A 19,206-nucleotide genomic window follows, 5' to 3' on the forward strand; every position below is an offset into this window, starting at 1 on the left:
TTATGAGCGATACTTTGTGTTGCCTCATTCCGAAGACAAGCGGAGTGGGAGGCCAGTCTGTGGTTCTTCGTTGTAATGACTGGATGGCAGCGGGCTGTTTGAGCCCCACCTGAGGAATGCTGCTGTTAGTAAGGAAAGCCTCGAGTCCTGGCCGGAGTCTTGAACTTACCACTGTTGGTAGGCCTTAAAATTAATAAGATGACGATTTCCTACTTTTCAGAGGCACTAAAAGCGATGGAAAAAGTAGCAAGCCACATCAATGAGATGCAGAAGGTCTATGAGGATTACGGGACCGTGTTTGACCAGCTCGTGGCGGAGCAGAGTGGAACAGAGAAGGAGGTCAGTGGGACTTCCGGATCCTGAGAAGCGTGATGTGTTTGTTCACTGAATCCGTAGGCACCCTCCAGAGCAGGCCGCCCTGTTCGGGCTCTCCTGGAGGAGGGTGGGCCCAAAGTTTTTTTGATCTAAGTGCTTACAATAAGCCACACCATTTAAGTGTAAATGTGACATAAAATTCAGGACACCGGTTTGAGAATGTAACCTTATGTCACCTTAACACTGTACAGAAGAAAATAAGAAATCTCGTTTAGCTCGTCCCTCCCTCCTCCTCCCTTTCCGTGGGGCAGGAGGCAAGACTCAGCACAGAGGCCGGCGCATCTGTGGAGGGCGCAAGCTGGCAGAGACCGGATGAGTACACGGGTGGGGGCCAGCCTGTGGGGAGAACCTAGGGCTTTTCTGCTTTTCTTCCTTCGCATCTGACATCGGTGGCCACCTCCTTACTTACGGAACTAGTTGTCCCTAGAGTGACACCATCTCTCTCTCGCTCTTTTCTGGCTGATTACTAAATCAGGATCTTGAGCTTTTAAAGGCTACATGTCAGAGGGAACATAGTTTCACTAGAAAAAGGCAAGGACAGAAAACAACTGGAGTTGAGTTTTTTTATTAGTTTCAGCGCTGGTGCCTCTTGATTTGCAGGCCCAGAGCAGTTTGTGGCTCGGGGCTGGTGAGTGCACTAGAGCCCCGGGTAAGTATTAGTGAGGACAACGTAGGAGAGCCTTGAACTGTCAGGGAATTGGCACCGTGGAGTAGGTCACGAGGCGTGTCTCACCCACATACGACGTGTGCACTGAACAGAATGCCTTCCCAGTTAGCTTCTTTTTCAGACAGTTTGATACGTCGCTCGTATTTTCAAAACTTACACTATTTAAAGGCCCCATGTTTACAGGGGCCATAATAGACCGAGGGTGCTTGTATTTTGGCAGTCACCGGTATACGGTGACATACGTATATGATTCAGGCTCCCAACGGGAGACGGTCTACCCCCCGGGGTCTCCATGTCTTTGTCTCTCGTTTTTACGAAACAGGTGACAGAACTTTCCATGGGGGAACTTCTGATGCACTCTGCAGTCTCCTGGTTGAATCCATTTCTGTCTCTAGGAAAAACCAGAAAGGACCTCGAGCTCACAGTGTTCGGTTAGTATGCCATTCGAAAGCGCATGGACTTACAAAAGGCTGGTGGTGATGAAGAACTTCCTAAAGCCACCAGGCCGGCTAACTCCGGGTTTCCGAGAGTTAGGATCACTGTCATAAGGGCTTTTGACTTCACAGAGCCAGCCTCCAACTATGTAAAATGCTGTCACTGTGCATACTCATTATCTTGTTCTCCCTTCTGCTTGGCTTAGTGGTTCTGGCCAAGTGTTACAGGAACAGATCTCTTGAGGCTATTTTGAAACCTGTTATCTTGTTTGCCGCTTTTCAAAATGTCTTAATTCTCACTGAGACCCAGTATAGACCCTGTGTTCTCACTGACATGAACACCATGTCCTCAGAGTTCAGTGAAATAAAACAAGAATTTTTAAAAAATTGCCAAGATCTACTTCAGATAACCATTCTTATTTTTTAAATGTTTATTTTGAGAGAGCACCCATGTGAGCGGCGGGGGGGGGGGGGGGGGGGGGGAGAGAATCCCAAGCAGGCTCTGTGCTGACAGCACGAAATCAAGAGTCGGACACTCAACCTACTGAGCCACCCAGGCGCCCCCAGATAATTGCTTTTAGGTGAGCGGGTATACCTGCGTAATTCAAATACGACCAGAGGGAGGTATCATTTATTCACTCCTGTGCCAGCATAATGGGGTCTTAGAGCGTCGTAAGTTTGAAGAGCTTTGTTCTTTTAAAACATTCAGCTTCGGGGTGCCTGGGTGGCTCAGTCGGTTAAGTGTCCAACTTTGGCTCACATTATGATCTCACGATTCATGAGTTCGAGCTCCACATCGGGCTCTGTGCTGACAGCTTGGAGCCTGGAGCCTGCTTGGGATTCTGTGTCTCCCTCTCTCTCTGCCCCTACCGTGCAAGTGCCCTGTCTCTCTCAATAATGAACATTAAAATTTTTTTAATTTGGGTATTTCCCATAAATGTCCAGATTAAAAAAAAACAAACAAAAAACCATTCAGCCTTACTTAGTTCAGCCTTGGGACAAAATCTGTATAAAACAATGAAAGACGTTTCTTTTTCTTTTCCTTTCCGTAGTCTTTAAGAGAGCTGTCATACTGGTTTATAAAGAACACTGCAAACTGAAGAAGAAACTGGTAAGACGAGAAGTAACTGTGATCACAGCCGCCTTTCCAGGGCTCCCTGTTCCTAGCAGCGTTGAGCTGAGAAGCCCGCTCAGTGCCACGGCCTCGCTTGACTAATGTGACTTATTCCTGGGGTGACTAACCCGCTCAGATACTCAGGGTGATTTCTTGTTCTCCCCACAAATGACATCTGTTTTAAAAGAAGATAGAGCCAAATAGCCTGTGCTGGGCTTACGGAGAAAATCAGCTTTCACATCCCTGAAAATGGCCCATGTTTGCTCCGTACACGACAGACCGTGTAACTTTGGTTGTTTTCAGATCACTTTTACCTTGGCTCAGAACAAACCCAACAGCTTAGCTGAATCAGCTGATAAGCCATCAGAGTCATGACTGTTCAGAGGCAGTGAGGACACAGAAGGCCTGGTTGTCATTCTTGCTCGTCTAGAAGTCTCTGTCCCCCTAACTACGGCTCTGCCCTCTCCCCGCGCACCCCGTGAGCTCTTTGAGAACTGGGAGCACACCCGACCCGATCTGGTTCTGCACCCTGAACACTCACACGGCCGCGGCAGCCCTGCCCACGGGGAGACCTTAAAGTCCACTCCCTGCACACCTCCTCTCTGGGTGAGAGCATGTTCTAACACCTTTCTCGGGGTGGGGGGGCTTTCATATTCCAGCCCTCGAATTCCCGGCCTGCACATGGCTCTGCCGACTTGGATCCATTTAAATTTCGCTGGTTGATCCCCATATCCGCGCTTCAAGTCAGACTGGGGAACACGGCAGGTAATTGGTTTGTGCAGTAGGATGCCAGGAAAAGGCATTTTAAAGAGACTTGTTTGCATTGTGGAATGAAAAACTAGGAGAAAACTTCGGGGATAATTTTTGGGTTTTATTTTATAGGCAAGGAAAACGAGGACAAGAGAGGTTGTTCTGAATTTTTTTTTTTTAACACACTTTTGCGGAAAGTAAATGCCAACGGATGGCTTTTCTTTGCCAAATATGTCTCTTCATCGTTTCCTTATCTTCACTCAGTGGTTTTCCACTTTTCTGCCTAATATCCTTGATACCCTGAAATTTGTTAAAGAAAGAAAGGTCTACAAATTTAAATTAAAAATATTTTGAGATCCCAGAAAATTCCTTAAGATTAAGCGGTATTATATGTGATATTAGAAAAAAAAAAATCTTCAGCCTTAGAGAATGTTCAGAGATCCTGTGAGACTAACCATGTTCCGGTGACAATGCCTCTGGTGACAGAAAGGACCAAGAGGCTGAGGCACGTGGCAATGTCCTGGGTCCCTGTTTACTTTTTGTGTGAACTGCTTACCTTTCCTGGAACAACTGACTTTGGGCTGGCCTCTTTTACCCCAAGTACCTGAGCACAGCCCGCACGCGGTTCCTTCCAAGGAATACAGTGAATGGAAGGGGGTTGAAAAACAGGATCCGTTTAATCTGTTGCCCAGAGAGGTGAAATCCAGGGCTAGGGAGAAAGCACGTTCAGATGGATGGAAAACTTTACCAGGAAACATAAAAAGTAACTAAAAAGTACTTAACTTTTGAAAACCATTTGTGAAAGTCCAACATAGAATGAGCCACGGAAGAAAATGAGGAGACTCGGGACAGGGAATATTTGACTTGAGTCTTTTTGTCAACTTCACATCTTTGGCAGAGTTGCAGACCCTTGTCTCCTCTCCCACAGGGACAGAAAATAATTCCATATGGGAACTGATCCATACGAAGTCAGAAATAGAAGGACGGCCAGAAACCATCTTTCAGCTGTGCTGCAGGTACTACTGACTTCCAAAAAATACAGCCGATGGGAATAAGGCCGAATTACGCCGTCTCAAAAAAGGGAGTTTAATTTTAGTGCCCTCCTGAATTTTGATGACTTCAGGTTCACACCCAGCCTCCCCCGACACGGCAACTGTGCCTGTAATAGAACACGTTGATTAAATATACATCCAAATCTTAGTTCTCCAAGGCACTTCAAGAACCATCACTTTTCACTCTAAAAAGAGTGTAAGTGAGGAGACCACAGAGCCCACAGGCTGGGTAACTCGCTGCCGGTCTGTCCTGAGATCAGATGACACCGAAGGACCAGGGCACGTGGGGTTGGAGCAGGACACTGGACGTTACTGCTGTTTTCTCTTCTCTCTTCACCAGTGACAGTGAGAGCAAAACCAGCATCGTCAAGGTCATTCGATCTATTCTGAGGGAAAACTTCAGGCGTCACATAAAGTGTGACTTACCCCTGGAGAAAACGTGTAAGGATCGCCTGGTACCTCTTAAGAACAGAGTTCCTGTTTCGGCCAAGTTAGGTGAGAACTTTGCCGGCCTTGTGTCTATTCAGAAAAACATTCTGAGCTTCTCTGCGAGGATGTATGTTCTTGTAACACGGCAGTTAAGTCCTCCTCGCGTTGTACATTCCCCGGGGGAGCTCCGTAAGCTCTGAAGCAGACACCCGAGTCCACAGAGCGGTGCGAGAAGGTGGTGGCAGTTGTTTTCCTTTTAAGATACCTAAACTGCCTCCTGCTCCCAGACCTTGTAGTAAACTGTAACCACTGCCAAGCCCAAGGCCTCATCTTCCCTCCAGCTGACACAGCTCAGAATCACCATCTCACCTGTTTCTTCCACCGAGATGGGGGGGGCGGGGGTGGGGTGGGGTGGGGTGGGGAGGCGTGCTTTCGTCACCACCATCATCCCGGTGCTCAGAACGGCTCAGGGCGTCTAGAAAGTCATTGCTTGAAGAACCGAGATCTTCTGCTCATTCTTACCCACTCAGTGAGTCAGCAAGTAAACATTCCAAATCATGCTTTTCTTCAGCTTTCTGCTTGCTCTGTAAGATTTCAGTGTTTTCACCTTCTTTCTACATTGACTATTTTGTTAGCATCTTTGATCTTGTGTGTAGTCTTTTAAAATACTTGTCTTTATTTTGGTCACAATTTGACCTCTTCAAATTTACTGCATACTTTTTCTTTCCCTCTATTGCCAAAATAAGCTATATCCATCAAAAACACACTTATTGTCTATAGAAACCTCACAGCTGGGAGCTCCCCTTTTTCCTGCAACCCAAGAGTGAGGAATTAAACACACACAAATGATTATTCATATTAAATCCCTGAAAGTTGGCTAGAAATGCCAACAGAGGCCGTTGTCATGAGTGATAAAGGGCATTTTTCTACTTTTAATTGAGCAGCAAGGGAAATAAGGGGAGACAATAGGCACAGCAATGTGGCAGAATCTTGGTTATCAAATTACAAAGCACTTTAGTGAAAGAAAGGAACATAGGTTTTATTAATAACTTTTTCATGTATCCATTGGCAGACTAAGAATCCTAGCCCTTGTCATAGTTTATAGCTTGTTGTTCTGGCTAAACAACTGAGCTCCGGTAACTGGTCATCTAAAAATGCCAAACCCTCGAGGCACCTGGGTGGCTCAGTCGGTTAACCGTCCGACTTCGGCTCAGGCCATGAACTGTGAGTTCGTGGGTTCGGGCCCTGCATTGGGCTGTGCACTGACAGCTCGGAGCCTGGAGCCTGCTTCGGATTCCGTGTCTCCCTCTCTCTCTGTCTCTGCCCCTCCCTCTCTCCTGTTCTCTCAAAAATAATCATCATTTAAAAAAGTTATTTTAAAAAATGGTCATTAAGAATAAAAATGGCAAACCCTCCAGCATAAAATTTCAAAAAACCTATGTAAAAAATTGGCAGTATGTATTTTTTTTTTTTTTTACCCAAGTCCCAGGATAGTTGCTTATAGAAGTGAGATGGTAAAATCTAAAGGGATTAAGATGTTAGCGCTTAAACGCGCAATGCCGAAATTACACATTGTGGAGTCTGTTTCTCGATCATTGAAGGGAAGCGTGATTTTCTCATTGCAGCTTCCTCCAGGTCCTTAAAAGTCCTCAAGAACTCCTCGAGCTGCGAGTGGCCCGGCGAGCCCAGCAAGGGCAGCTCCCTGGACTCGGACGAGGGGAGCCTGAGCAGCAGCACGCAGAGCAGCGGCTGTCCCCCGGCTGGGAGCTCGCAGGACTCCCCACAACCCCCACCTGCAGGCCCGGCTGACTTGTCCCCCGGCCTCATCAAAGAGAGCGACATTCTGAGCGACGAGGAGGACGACTACCATCAGACCCTGAAGCAGGGCAGCCCTACCAAAGACATTGAAATTCAGTTCCAGAGACTGAGAATCTCGGACGACGCGGACGCGAACCCGGCCGACTGGCGGCCCAGAGGCGAGCAGCCCAAGCTGGTCCGCGGGCACTTCTGCGCCATTAAACGAAAAGCCAACAGCACCAAACGGGACAGGGGAACTTTGCTCAAGGCACAGATCCGTCACCAGTCCCTCGACAGTCAGTCTGAAAATGCCAACCTCGATCTCAGTTCTGTTCTGCAGCGAGAATTCAGTGTCCAGAGTTTAACATCGGTGGTCAACGAGGAGTGTTTTTACGAAACAGGGAGCCACGGAAAGTCATAGGATTTCCGTCCGACGCGGGTTAAATGGCTTGTTTTACCTTTAAACTGGTGGTAAAGTGGAAATTGCAGAAAAACTATTCGTTATTGGGTTTTGTGCAGCATACGTTTTCCCACGAAATAGTTGTAAAGATTTAAGTTATTTTAATTTATTGTAGATCAGAAAACTAGATTAAACTGATCAGAATCTGTAAATTACTTAGTTTATATCCCTTTTGAGCAGGTATCAAAAATGACTTAGGATCCTTAAAATTGCAGTCTATTTTAATTTATGTGGAAAAAGATGGAGTTGTGATTAATAATTTTTAAAAGGTCATTCCCCCCCCTCCCCAATCCTCTGGGCATTTTCTTTGAGCTGTTAGTTTTTGCTTTATTTAAAGCATATTTATTTTAATGTGGGTAAGGGGCACAATGTGCAGATACTTCATTTTTGTAAGGTTGTAATAGATGCTGTTTATACTGAACATGTCCTATCTATGCAGTATATATATTAAAAGAAAGCTTGTACTGTATGTTATTTGATTATTTTCTCTACCGAGTTGTACAGTAAAAGGGAAGTCAGTCACACGTGGTCATCGTATTTTTATTGTCCTTCCATAGTGGACCAAAGAGTGTACCTCCGAGCAGCTCAACTTCGGGAAAACCAACATCCGCAAAGCCGCTTGCCACCGAGGCGGCAGCTACCGTCGGGATCTCTCCTTGTCGTTCTCTCTTTCCTGATTTTTGCTTTTATTTTGCTTGAGTTCTTCTCTGAAATTGTAAGTAAAGAGGTGTGGGTCTTCATCACACATTTTCCGGTACACATCACAGAGGCTCTTAAAATGGGAGACAGAGAGCTGGCTGGGTCGAAGGGTAGGGTCCACGTCCGCCAACTCTAACAGTTTCTCAGTGCTTTCCACGCGCTGAACTTCAGGGAATAACATCCTGAGAAGAGAAGATAATCAGACTGACTTGGGGAACTCTAAGTCATGATGCCTCCTACTCTCATTTGAAAATGACATCGTTTTGACAACTGACCACCAGAGGGGCTGGAAGAGACAGCCGGCTGGCTTGGCTGCAGGGCTCTGAGCCAGTGGGGAGGGGTCTCGGTCTCGCCACCAGGCAACAGGTGACACTGAAGGGACACTGAAGGCAGAGCTAATGTGACCTGTGCCATACGTCCCCGTGGGAAGGTATTTTCCACAGCTCCGTCAGTACAAGTATCGTTTAAGGTGACATCTGCTCAGTTCCATTCTTAATGTTTGATTTGCCTCATTTTTAAAAAAATTGCCACCTATCTTAATATGAAACTTGTCTAATTTCTCCTCTATAATTTGAACTTAGCCTTGGGAACTCTACACCCCCCCCAGAAAATGGCCTTGACCTTACTATGCAAAGTCAGAAAACCAGTGACGTGAAAATGCAAACAGATCATTCTTTTAGATTTACCTTGAGGCATCTTTAAAATTGATTTGAAGTATGTATTTTAAACTTCATCTAACCAAGCCAGACCACTCACTGTTTTAAAATGAATGACAAAACTGACTGAAATGTTGGAAAGCTACCCCTGGATTTTCTTTTTTTTTTTTTCTCAACAGTTGGAGGCTCTACAGAGCTCAGAGGTCATGGCCGGCTGAGATGGGAGTTTTCCTTACAGGCTCATGGTCCTGGAGTGAAGAACTCCACGTTCCCTACAGTGTCCGGGCAAGCTGTGATCTCGGGGTTTCAGTTTCATATCAAGGAGGGGTTTGATCACTCGGGACCAATTTGTGGGTGTATATGACTAAAGGACACCAAGAGGTCCAAGTGGGTCACGCTATTTGGGGTTCCTATCCGCATAGGGGACTGTGTATATGAAATGAAGGGGCCCATCACTTAGCTTGGAAACACAAGGGCCAGCTCTGGACTCAGGCCAATTTCAGGATTTCCAAAAGTAAAATGTGCTTTTTGTCATTTTTTTTTTTCCCCTCCACGAATCAGGGCCGTCACATAAAACTGTCCGTCACAGCCTGTGTGGAGCATCCCGGCAGGGGCCCTCGGCCTTCATCGCAGCCAACACCGGGCCAGCTCCGTTCCTTAGGTCCCCGCTCGAGAAGCAGGACCTGTGTGGTGATATAAAAATCCTGGCCTAATTGGAGTTCACAAACGGCAAGCCCAGGATTGAACCATCAGTCCGCTCAAATCCTCAGGAGTGAGTTTTCGGGGACGGTTTCAGGATGCAGCTGGCCAGCCGTACCTGAAATACGTGCTGAGGGGACACTTTGCAAAACCAGAAAAAGAAGTGGGGGATTTTAGAAAATGGGAGATGCAGGCCTACAAGGCCAGGCCCAGTTTTTAAACACACACACACCTTCCCGCCTTACTTGGGCCGAATTAAACATTTTCTTGGCTGCCACCAGACACAAAATACCACTGTGCTCACTTCAGGGCCTCTGGGGGCACGTGGACTGTAAGCCGCCACGTTCAGGCTGGGTTTGCGGACAGCGGCCACGTGCATGTGCAGAGCAGTGAGCACGGCGGAACAGGGGCTCCCCGTTAAATAAAATACGCTGGCGTGAATACTTGGTGACGCCGTTCCGGCTGCTCCAGTGTTAACTTACCTTCTAGTTCTCATTGTGTCATAGAGCGACTTGATGGAAAGAAAGCACTTAGAAAACCCAAGTAGTGCGAGAATACATTCGGTCTTCATTCCACGTTTCTGACACAGAGCTTTTAAAACCTTTAAATTTCCGGGTGGGGTGATAGCATATTTGTGATTACTAATAAAACTCCTTCTCAACCATACCTGAGTTGATGCTACTGGGGGGCTCCTGGCGGGTCCCCCGATAGCCTCAGGATGGGGACAGGTGCCAAAGGAAACAAGCCTGATCAGAAGGTTGGAACTTTCAGTCTCACCTCCCCCACTCCCTCCGGCCCCCCAGGGAGAGGAGAGGGGCTGGAGACCAAGCTCCATCACTAGTGGCCAGTGACTGTACCAGCTGTGCCTAAGGGAACATCCAGAGAGCCCTTAAATGATGGGGTTCACAGAGCTTCCGGGTTGGTGAAAACAGTGAGGTGCTGGGAGGGTGATGAGCCCAGAGAGGAGCCCTTGGCTCCCACACAAACTTCGCCCTACATCTCTTCCATTTGCCATCCTTGAGTTCTGTCCTTTATGGTAAGTTGATAAGTGAAAGGGTTTTCCTGAGTTCTGTGAGCCATTCCAGCAAATTACTGAACCTGAAACGGCAGGGGTAGGGGGTGGTCACACAAATCCCAGAAATCCCCAATTCATAGCGTGTGGGTCAGAAATACGAGGGGGCGGGGGCGCCTGGGTGGCTCAGTCGGTTGAGCGTCCGACTTCGGCTCAGGTCATGATCTCGAGGCTTGTGAGTTCAAGCCCCGCGTCGGGCTCCGTGCTGACAGCTCGGGGCCTGGAGCCTGCTTCGGATTCCGTGTTTCCCTTCCTCTCCGTTCCTCCACCGCTCATACTCGATCTCTCAAAAATAAACGTTAAAAAAAAAAATACAAGTGGCAACCTGGGACTTACGACAAGCATCTGAAGCGGGGGTGGTCTTGTGGCCCTGAACCCTTAACCTGGGGGGTGTATGCGGCTCCACGTCAGTGTCAGACCTGAACTGTAGGACGCCGGCTGGTCGGTGTCACGCATACAGGTCAGAAGTGCTGAGCGTAAAAGTCAGCTGGCACGGTCGACCCTGACGGAGGACTCCTGGCCCCCGCAGGGCAGGTCATTACCGACCTGTGGCTGTTTCAGGCTGTACTGATGCTGGAGCAATGTGTCCGTGGCCCCAGGGTTCAGTCACAGTTTTGCTGTTTCCTCGTGGCAGTCAAGCTTTGCTCACCTTAAGAGGACCGTTCACAGACAGCTTGAAGAATCCTGAAAACGAAGTTCTTAATCTTTGAAAGTATTAGGATTTTAGAAAGCACGTGGCTGAAAGGAAGAAGGCATTCTTACCCCAGGCCTCGATAGCAGTATTTCCTTCGGAACTGAAATGCGTTCTGCACGACTCTCTCCACCAGCTTGAATGGCTGCTCTATCCTGGGCCGCGTCAGGGGCGTGAAGCGCACCACGCCCACGTCCACCTGCGTCGTGAGCAAAGGTACGTCACTCCGTGGCACGGGAATCTCGGGACTAAAACAACTCATCTTAGTAAAACACAGGCGGATGCGTGGCTGACGGCGTAGTTTTCGTAAACCTTTACAAGGGCTTCGCCTTCGTCCACTGTGGGCAGGTGAGTTGCTGCACTTGGCACTGAGCTCAGAGCGATCACGGTTGCGTCTGCTCTGTAAGCACATCGTGTAGACCTGTGCCTGAGGATCACTTGATCTCAAAATGGAGTTTTTCAATGGCCTTTTCAGATCAATCCAAATAATCATTAAAGCCAGTAGGCAGCTAACAGCTTTAGAGGGTTTTATTTAGCTCTGGAATGAGAAAAAACAAGCTGCAGCAGCAGTTCTATGAGGCTGGGCTTCGAAACAGAGAAGAGAAGGCAGATGGCCCCCCAGGGACCACTTAGTGCTAAACTCCCCAGAAAGGGAATCAGTTAGGACACCACTTATTTTGGGTACAGACACTGATTAATCAGCTGTACTGAATTCACGATCGTCATGTGCACGTCACTTTCGGGAGCAACTTTAAACGCCCTGGGAGGTCCAGGCAGGATTAAACAGGAAATGGAAACCACCAAAATGTCACTGTGTTGGTCTATAATATACCCTGTCTTAGTCTAAAACTGGGCTCATGGTCATTCACAGGTATATATTCAGAACAACAAAGGAACAATAGTATTAAAGTAAAGACGAAGACGGAAATGGAGTCCGAGCAGTTGCCACACACAAAAATGCCCGACAGAGACCGTGGCCTGACAAGTGGGAAGTGCGTTCATAATCTACAAAAGCCTTCGTCTCTGAGGAGTTGTTCAATTTGCTGCTTAGAACATCACACAGACTCTCAGAGGCTTAAGAAAGTCTAGCAATTTATGGAGGGGGGTGGTACCACTGCTTTTCAAAAGGAATTCATTCTATATTTTTTAAAATTCCACAGGGGTTATCGTGTTCTCCTGGGAGGCCTTGCTTCTAAACATCCTTGTGGCTCTAAAACTCCTCAAAATTGGCCTGCAGTCTGAGGATGGAGCGTTTTCAGGGTGGAGGGGAAGTACTCGCATATGACGTGAGACCGCGAGGACGGGAACAGAGAAGGCATGCGTGGACCGAGAGTTATTCCACTTCAGGGAGGGACTATCTAATGTTAAGTGTTCTCATTAAATTTTAAGTTTTTCGTATTGTGTTCTATGTGTCGCTTCATCAGTTCCTCCAAGTTCAGCAACAAGTACTGTAGAAAACAAAGGCTTGGTTAAAAGGCCAGGACTTCTGTAGATGTGCACAAAAACACCAACGAACAGGGCCCAGGGTGTTGGAGAGGGCACTGGAGAGGATGAAGACTGGGGGGGGGGGGGGTGGCTTCGGGGTGGACAGGAGCACGTCAGTCATCAGGGAGGGAAAGATCGCTTCATCTCAAAGTGTGTCTGTGGCAGGAAAAAGAATCTGAGCGGAGGACAGCGGAAGAAGCCGAAACACTATAATGACTTTAAAGGTCAAAGCCTCTGCTCACAAACTCGGAAAGATCCATCCCCACCTTTCCTCCTATTTCTCTGGAACGGAGAAGTGAACCCAGCTGTCCAGGAAGGTTCTAGGCCTCGCCCCATCACTCTATACTTCTCCATACCACTCCCCCCCCACTAGCCCACTGGCATCCGCCCCTCTCTCTCTGCCGGCCTCCAGGACTCCACTCTTCACAGCCCCCAGCTATGAGCCAGCAGCCTGCCTGTCTCCAGGGAAGCTCAGCTTTTAGCAAATGGGGTACAATCTAAGCCCCAGCCAAGCCCAGGCCATTATCAAGACTCTGTCATGTTCAAATACAATAAAGAATAAAGGCACCGATACAGGGATAGATGCATTCCCCTTCCAGTACAGAAACTGCCACCTCCAGCTTCTCTGGATTTTAAAATTTGGTGCCGCCTTTTGGGGGCACCTGGGTGGCTCAGTCGGTTAAGCATCTGACTTGGGCCCAGGTCACGATCTCACAGTTTGTGGGTTTGGGCCCTGCGTCGGGCTCTGTGCTGACAGCGCAGAGCCTGGATCCTGCTTCGGATTCTGTGTCTCTCTCTCTGGTTCCTTCTCCACTCACACTCTGTCTCTGTCTAAATAAATGTTAAAAAAAAAATTTGGTTTTCTTTTTGCCCAATTTTATTTCTTTGAGATACAGTTGGTGTTTGCAAATATAGAAAATGTCTTACGTTGGTTTTCCATAAAGTCTTAAGCCCTGTACAAATACAGCAGCACCCTAACTGTAGTAGCAGACTTCTAAAGATCGAATGTAGTTCTGATAGTTGAGAGGGCTAACGGTATATCCCAGCTAAAAGAAAATACCTACTCACAATCAAATACAGTTCCTATCTAGTGGAGGACCCTCAGAAAATGGCCCTTCCAGTAATGTGTCCTGCTTCCCTGCAAGACCTCCTGTATCATCCTCTTTTCCACCCCCCACCCCCAAAAGCACTTTTTGGAATTATTGTGAATGATGGAGCCCATTGTCTCTAGAACTACAGGAAAGCTGCTTGGTAACTAGGGTAACAGATACGAAAATGCTTTTTACTTATATTTGAATGCTTATTTAAAAATTGCAACCATTATTTTTCCTTCCTTGAAGTTTAACTCTATTAAAGGGCTTCATTACAACAAAGCAACCAGTACGTAGGCACTAGATGCACTTAACAATTCTATTTTATTGTTGCCAGCAGCTTTCCAAACTCAGTCTATCAGGATACCAAAATGACCTAAGAAAATTTCAAATGAAAGGATTTGTAATGAATCTAAAATATCTGCCTCTCAAATCCACTCGAACATCAATGCTGTACCAAGCTGAGATGATGCTTCTCAACATCAGCAGCCGGGGCTTCACGAGGCTGCAGGCTGAAGTTCCATTTTCCAGACCAGCGTGTCTAGGGTGTGACTGGTTATGACACTGCGGGAGACCTGGGATAAGAAGCCAGTAAATCTCCAATCTCAGACGTTGCCAACTCAGATCCCGAATCAACAGGAGAACAGAGAATGCTGAAGACTGTGCCGCCCAGCTCTTGCCGGGGAATCCTAACAGGGCGGAGAGCTACCTAACTACCCCGGGAAAAGGCACAGAAAACAACAGGAGCCATTCCCTAAGAAAGGGCCCTCCACACTTCCGATGACATTCGAGACCATTCAGGGACAACCCAGTAGAAAGGGAAAATGTTTAGGAAGTAACAATTTACAATTGGCTGAAGTGTAACCATAACTGGGAGAGAACAGAAGGGGAGAGAAAAAGGGCTACAGGGAATCGCTGAGAAGCCTTCAAGAGCAGTAAGAGGAGGGTTCAAAGGTCAAGGTGGCACTGACTCAGATTAGCGTGGCTGGGGGTGGGAAGGGTCCGGCTGGATCCTGCACCCACCAGTGTCTGACTCTTCAGGTCCCTGCACTGAGCTAACGACAGCCTCCAGTCACAACTTCCTCCGACAAGGGTGACAGGGCGGCAAGTCGTTAATGCCTAGGATACTAGAATTACACGTTTTGTAGAAAAACACTTACAAATACAAATGTCTATCAAATTTCCTATAATTGGTTTATTCTGCCTGTAATCTTTGTCCCAAGGCCAACTTAAGGACAGAATTTCAGTTTTAAAACCTTAAAATACAAACACTTTGATAGCATTCCAGGTGTTCTGAACCCAACATACTTGACATAGGCTGACACACTGTTATACCTACAAATCTTTCTTTAAAGTTTATAATTTGTGGGGCACCTGGGTGGCTCGGTCGGTTAAGTGGCTCAGGTCATGATGTCACAGTTAGTGACTTCCAGCCCCGCGTCGGGCTCTGTGCTGACAGCTCAGAGCCTGGCGCCTGCTTTGGATCCTGTGTCTCCCTCTCTCTCTGCTCCTTCCCCGCTTGCACTTTGTCTCTCTCTCAAAAAGTACACACATTTTTTGAGTTTATGATTTGTATTTTCTATAACAGTATTAATTTCTCTAGAAGTTCCACCCCACCTTTTTTTCCTCCTTTATATTTTTGAATGTTGTTTTTTCTCTTCCTCCTTGGAATCACAAAACAGTCACAGTACTTCCTCTCAAAGTATGAGCACAAAGAACAGTGAGCTGGGAGTGTGATGAGGAATTAAGGGTAAGAAAGACACACCCACGTGGGGGGGAGCAAATGGACAGAGTGCTTTACAGTGTAAATTATGCATGTAAATGTAGGCATGTCAGTAACTGTATGTATGTAAATTGTGCCTAGTGTAACAACAAGAGCAAGATGAGTCACGGTCTCTTGGTCCCAAAATAGGGAACGAGTTTCAGGGAGGTGAATGCTTAATTCTAAACAAAGCACAAGAGGGACAAGAACAAACACTGGATTGAGATTTTCTGTTACATTTAACTTGGAGTTCCTGGACGATCATGGGGAAAACCCCTAAAACCATGAGCTTTCCCACCAACCATGACTTTGGGGTTTGTGAAACAGCATCTGGAGGGGCCCTGCTCTCTGGGGCCGCAGGCTGGTAGCACACGGGGCCATCACGAGGGCCCAGCCTCTGCTTTCGCAGCGCCCCAGTGCGATCTGTTCTTCAGGGACAATGTCAATCCAGGCGGACTCACAAGACACTCAATGAGGACTGCTGCTCTCGAAAATATTAATATGAAAAGACTCATAAATGAACACAGATGCAAATATATTAATTCACAAGGAGCCACGCTGCCGAAGAGACTAGGGGCTATCTTCCAGTTACCTTGTCACTACCTTCCCCTATGTGCATATAAAACGACAAAAACTACCCCTAAATGCAGGTCCCGTTACTATCAGAAGACCGCAGAGCGACACGGATGGGAGCAAGCATATACGGACTGGTGGCCGCCACGGTCACTGGTGTCTGCCCTGAGGGCCTGACCTCTCACTGGCACAGGTGGGGCCGGACTCTCCCGGTCCATGTGCTACGAGCACCCAGACCGCCGCGTTCCTTGTGCTGACGTGTTGTTCCTTTAAATATCCTCATGTTGTCTGGCTCTTCTGGTTTCTGACTTGAAAGACATTCTGTCTTTAAAAAAAAATTTTTTTTTAATGTTTATCTTGAGGGAGAGAGAGAGTGCGGGCACAAGCAGGGGAGGGCCAGAGAGAGGGAGACACAGAATCCCAAGCAGGCTCCAGGCCCTGAGCTGTCAGCAGAGCCTGATCTCGTAACCGCGAGATCATAACTTGAGCCGAAGTCGGACACCTGACCGACTGAGCCACCCAGGTGCCCCAGAGATATTCTGTCTTTTGAAAGGCAGATTCTACAGCTGCTAGATCTCACCCTTTACCTGCTTATCTTGCTAGTTTAACTCACGGAGCTCTGGGGTCTCAGAGTCTTCCCTATATACTTATCACCAGAGATTAAATAAAAAAAAATAAATGATTCAAGCTGACGCAAGCTTTATAATCTGGCAAGATCACAAAGTCCTCTTGGACTCACCCAGGGCGCCAGAGTGTGGGCTGGGGCTGGGATGCAGGACACCTTGCTGGGCAGGAGGGGGGGGGGGGGGAGGGAGGGAGGGAGGGAGGGGGAGAGAGAGAGAGAGAGAGAGACAGTCACAGGGAAGAAAGGCAAAGAGGAACAAGGCAAGAGAAGCAGTCGGTGCCGAGGGTCAGGCCTACAGAAGGCCATTCAGCCCACAATCTTGGATACGGCCGGTAAATGAGGAGGTTTTAAAGAAACCCGTCCTGCTCTTCAAAATAATGTGCAAAGAGGATGTAACAAATACATGTTTACGCTGCTTATTAGACTGAAAAAATTACATCCATCTGCAAATGTCACCACAAAATCCAAAGATAGTCTTAATATTCTAAAATCATGTGAGGAAAACAGAAAACGAGTCCTCAGGATACCCTCCTCTGAAGACATGAAAGGGAGAAACAAAGCGTAAAAATTAGCTAACAGCTAATAAACAAATGTAACTTACATAGACCCCCCCCCCCCCCCCCCCCCCCCCCCCCCCCCCCCCCCCGCCCATGGTTTGCTCTCTGTGCTTTCGGCTGCCCCCAGGCAACCTCAGTCTGGAGGCAGAGGACCCTCCTCCTGCTACAGTGCCAGAGGGTCCGCAGTAACCTACCACTATGTCACAGTGCCTACATCACTCACCTCCCTTCGTGTCACCACGCAGGCATTTCGTCAGCTCACATCGTCGTCATGACGATGACATCTTACTGTACAGTAAGATATTGAGACCTCACACACGTTCTCTTACAGCATATTGTTACAAGTGTTCTACTTTGTCATTAGTTGCTGTTGTTAATCTCTTACTGCACCTAACAAATTAACCTTTAGGTATGTATACACAGGAAAAACACATGGTATATATTGGGTCTGGTACTCTCTGCAGTTTTAGGCATCCACTGGGGGTCTTAGAACATATCACATGTGGCTAAACGTGGGGGGGAGGGTAGTACTCTATGCAGAAACATACACCTGATTTGCTATAAAAATCAAAAGAATTAGGCTGGCTTCAATGGACGTTTGAGAACACACAGAAACCATGAAAATAAATCTTCATTTTAAACAAAGTCCTTACTACAAGCCACTAATCTGTAAGCTACCAATCTTCCAAGTTAAAGTCTTCAGGCCAGCCTGAAGCATTATTTTAAAACTAAAATGACCATAAAGATGGAGGGAAATGATGAATTAATCCTGCTCATAGCTGATAGGAAATTTTTTCCTAAGACTGGGTCCGAAGAAAACATTATTTTAAGATTAAGTCAATCACTTTAAATCTGTGGGACGGGAATAGGTAACCACTTTTTCTTCTGCTGCACTTTCATTATTTTCAAAGCTGAACAGAAAGCAAATAAGAGAAGACACTGTTTTTAAAATCAGAACCCAGACTTTTCACTGGAATTAAGTGGGCAGCGTTTTATACATGCCGTGAGTGGGCACCATCCCAGACCAATGAAATAAGAGCCGTGGGGCCTGGGCCTCGGGCTTTTTTTAAAGCTACGTGATGGCCCTGTGTGGGCAGGGGTGAGAAACACAGGTCTGCTGACCCTCATACAAAAGTATGTATTGTTGTTACTTCTAAAATACTCAATTATCTGGTCTTTCAGAGAAAAGAGAAAAGCTTGTCTGACTTTCAAATGATCATTACGAAGAAAAACACACTAAGGAAATCATATGCAATTTTTTCTTAAAAATACCTACATGAAAACATTTTAAAGAAAATAGATAGACTGCTGAGTCTCACTGGACAGTTACTCAGTCACGGACTCTGCATGAATGTGAAGTGTTTTTCTGTAAAGCCATGGAGATGTCGGGTTTTTTGTTTTTGTTTTTCCACCGTTATCCAGATTACCACAGAAAGAAAAGACTCATTCTAATGAGATTTACAAATACATTCTTCTCTAAGTGGAGGCAGGGAAGTGCTAGGGGTGGACGAAAGGCTTCAAAAATCACAGTACCCTGGGCCCGCGTCCCATTCCTGCTATGTACTCATTTTACAACCTTACTCAAGTTACTTCACTTCTCTGGGGCTCAGTTTTCTCATCTGCAAAATGAGGACTCCTACGACCTCACAGGGTTGTCTTGAGAAGCAAGCAGCACAGTGCCTCAGGCAGTATCTGGCATTACAGGAAACGGTTTTATGAACAGTAGGTATTAGTATTAGGCCCAAATGACAAAACCGAAGAGGGACAAAATGACTTAAAACTGCAGTCTCATTTAGAAAGGATACAATTATACTTTTAACCATACAAAGGTATAGTTTGTTTATCTACTCAAAACTAGCTTCTGAATTCATTCAACAAATACTTACCTGTGCCCTTACTACTCCTGGCACAGGAGACTCAGCAGTGACGGGGGACACACAGAAATCCTTGCTGTGTGAGGTTCTTAAGCCAGGGAGTTAGAGGGGCTCAGAGGTGGGGGGATTCTTGACCTATTGTGAAGTTTAGAAACAAGATGATGTGTTAATTAAGTGGATGTTGGGCATGGAATCCAGGACGCCTTTAAGACCTGGGACGTGCCAGTTGCCAGGGTGAATTTGGCATCAACGGACGTGGGGAAACTGAGGAGAACAGGGGTGGGGAAGACCGGTCCTTGTCCCGGTAGGTCTGAAATGTGTGTAAGTGATGTCACATTGGCACT

General features: G+C 46.9%; 2 protein-coding genes and 1 long non-coding RNA gene across 5 annotated transcripts in view; 2 read left to right on the forward strand and 1 right to left on the reverse strand.

Moving 5' to 3' along the window:
- The window catches only part of TIAM2 (TIAM Rac1 associated GEF 2), a 188,576-nt gene extending 180,997 nt beyond the window's left edge, over positions 1 to 7,579 (forward strand). Inside the window, 7 exon segments of the mRNA XM_042987371.1 lie at positions 221 to 339; positions 1,365 to 1,473; positions 2,529 to 2,587; positions 3,250 to 3,355; positions 4,269 to 4,356; positions 4,733 to 4,887; positions 6,447 to 7,579. Of these exon segments, the coding sequence (XP_042843305.1) occupies positions 221 to 339; positions 1,365 to 1,473; positions 2,529 to 2,587; positions 3,250 to 3,355; positions 4,269 to 4,356; positions 4,733 to 4,887; positions 6,447 to 7,039 (1,229 nt within the window). The 3' untranslated portion in view covers positions 7,040 to 7,579.
- Positions 7,580 to 7,604: 25 nt separating this feature from the next.
- TFB1M (transcription factor B1, mitochondrial) overlaps positions 7,605 to 19,206 on the reverse strand; it is a 79,588-nt gene continuing 67,986 nt past the window's right edge. For all 3 annotated transcript variants that reach the window (XM_042987373.1, XM_007097218.3, XM_042987372.1), the window contains 2 exons: positions 10,967 to 11,094; positions 7,605 to 7,959 (listed from right to left, as the gene is read on the reverse strand). In XM_042987373.1, the coding sequence (XP_042843307.1) occupies positions 7,716 to 7,959; positions 10,967 to 11,094 (372 nt within the window). In that variant the 3' untranslated portion in view covers positions 7,605 to 7,715. The remainder of the gene's footprint in view (positions 7,960 to 10,966; positions 11,095 to 19,206) is intronic.
- LOC122238789 lies at positions 11,036 to 12,142 on the forward strand. Its single transcript, XR_006217963.1, has 3 exons — positions 11,036 to 11,111; positions 11,767 to 11,887; positions 12,056 to 12,142. It is a non-coding gene; the product is annotated as an uncharacterized LOC122238789 (long non-coding RNA).

Source organism: Panthera tigris, chromosome B2 (assembly GCF_018350195.1).
Source record: "Panthera tigris isolate Pti1 chromosome B2, P.tigris_Pti1_mat1.1, whole genome shotgun sequence".
Classification (NCBI taxonomy): domain Eukaryota; kingdom Metazoa; phylum Chordata; class Mammalia; order Carnivora; family Felidae; genus Panthera; species Panthera tigris.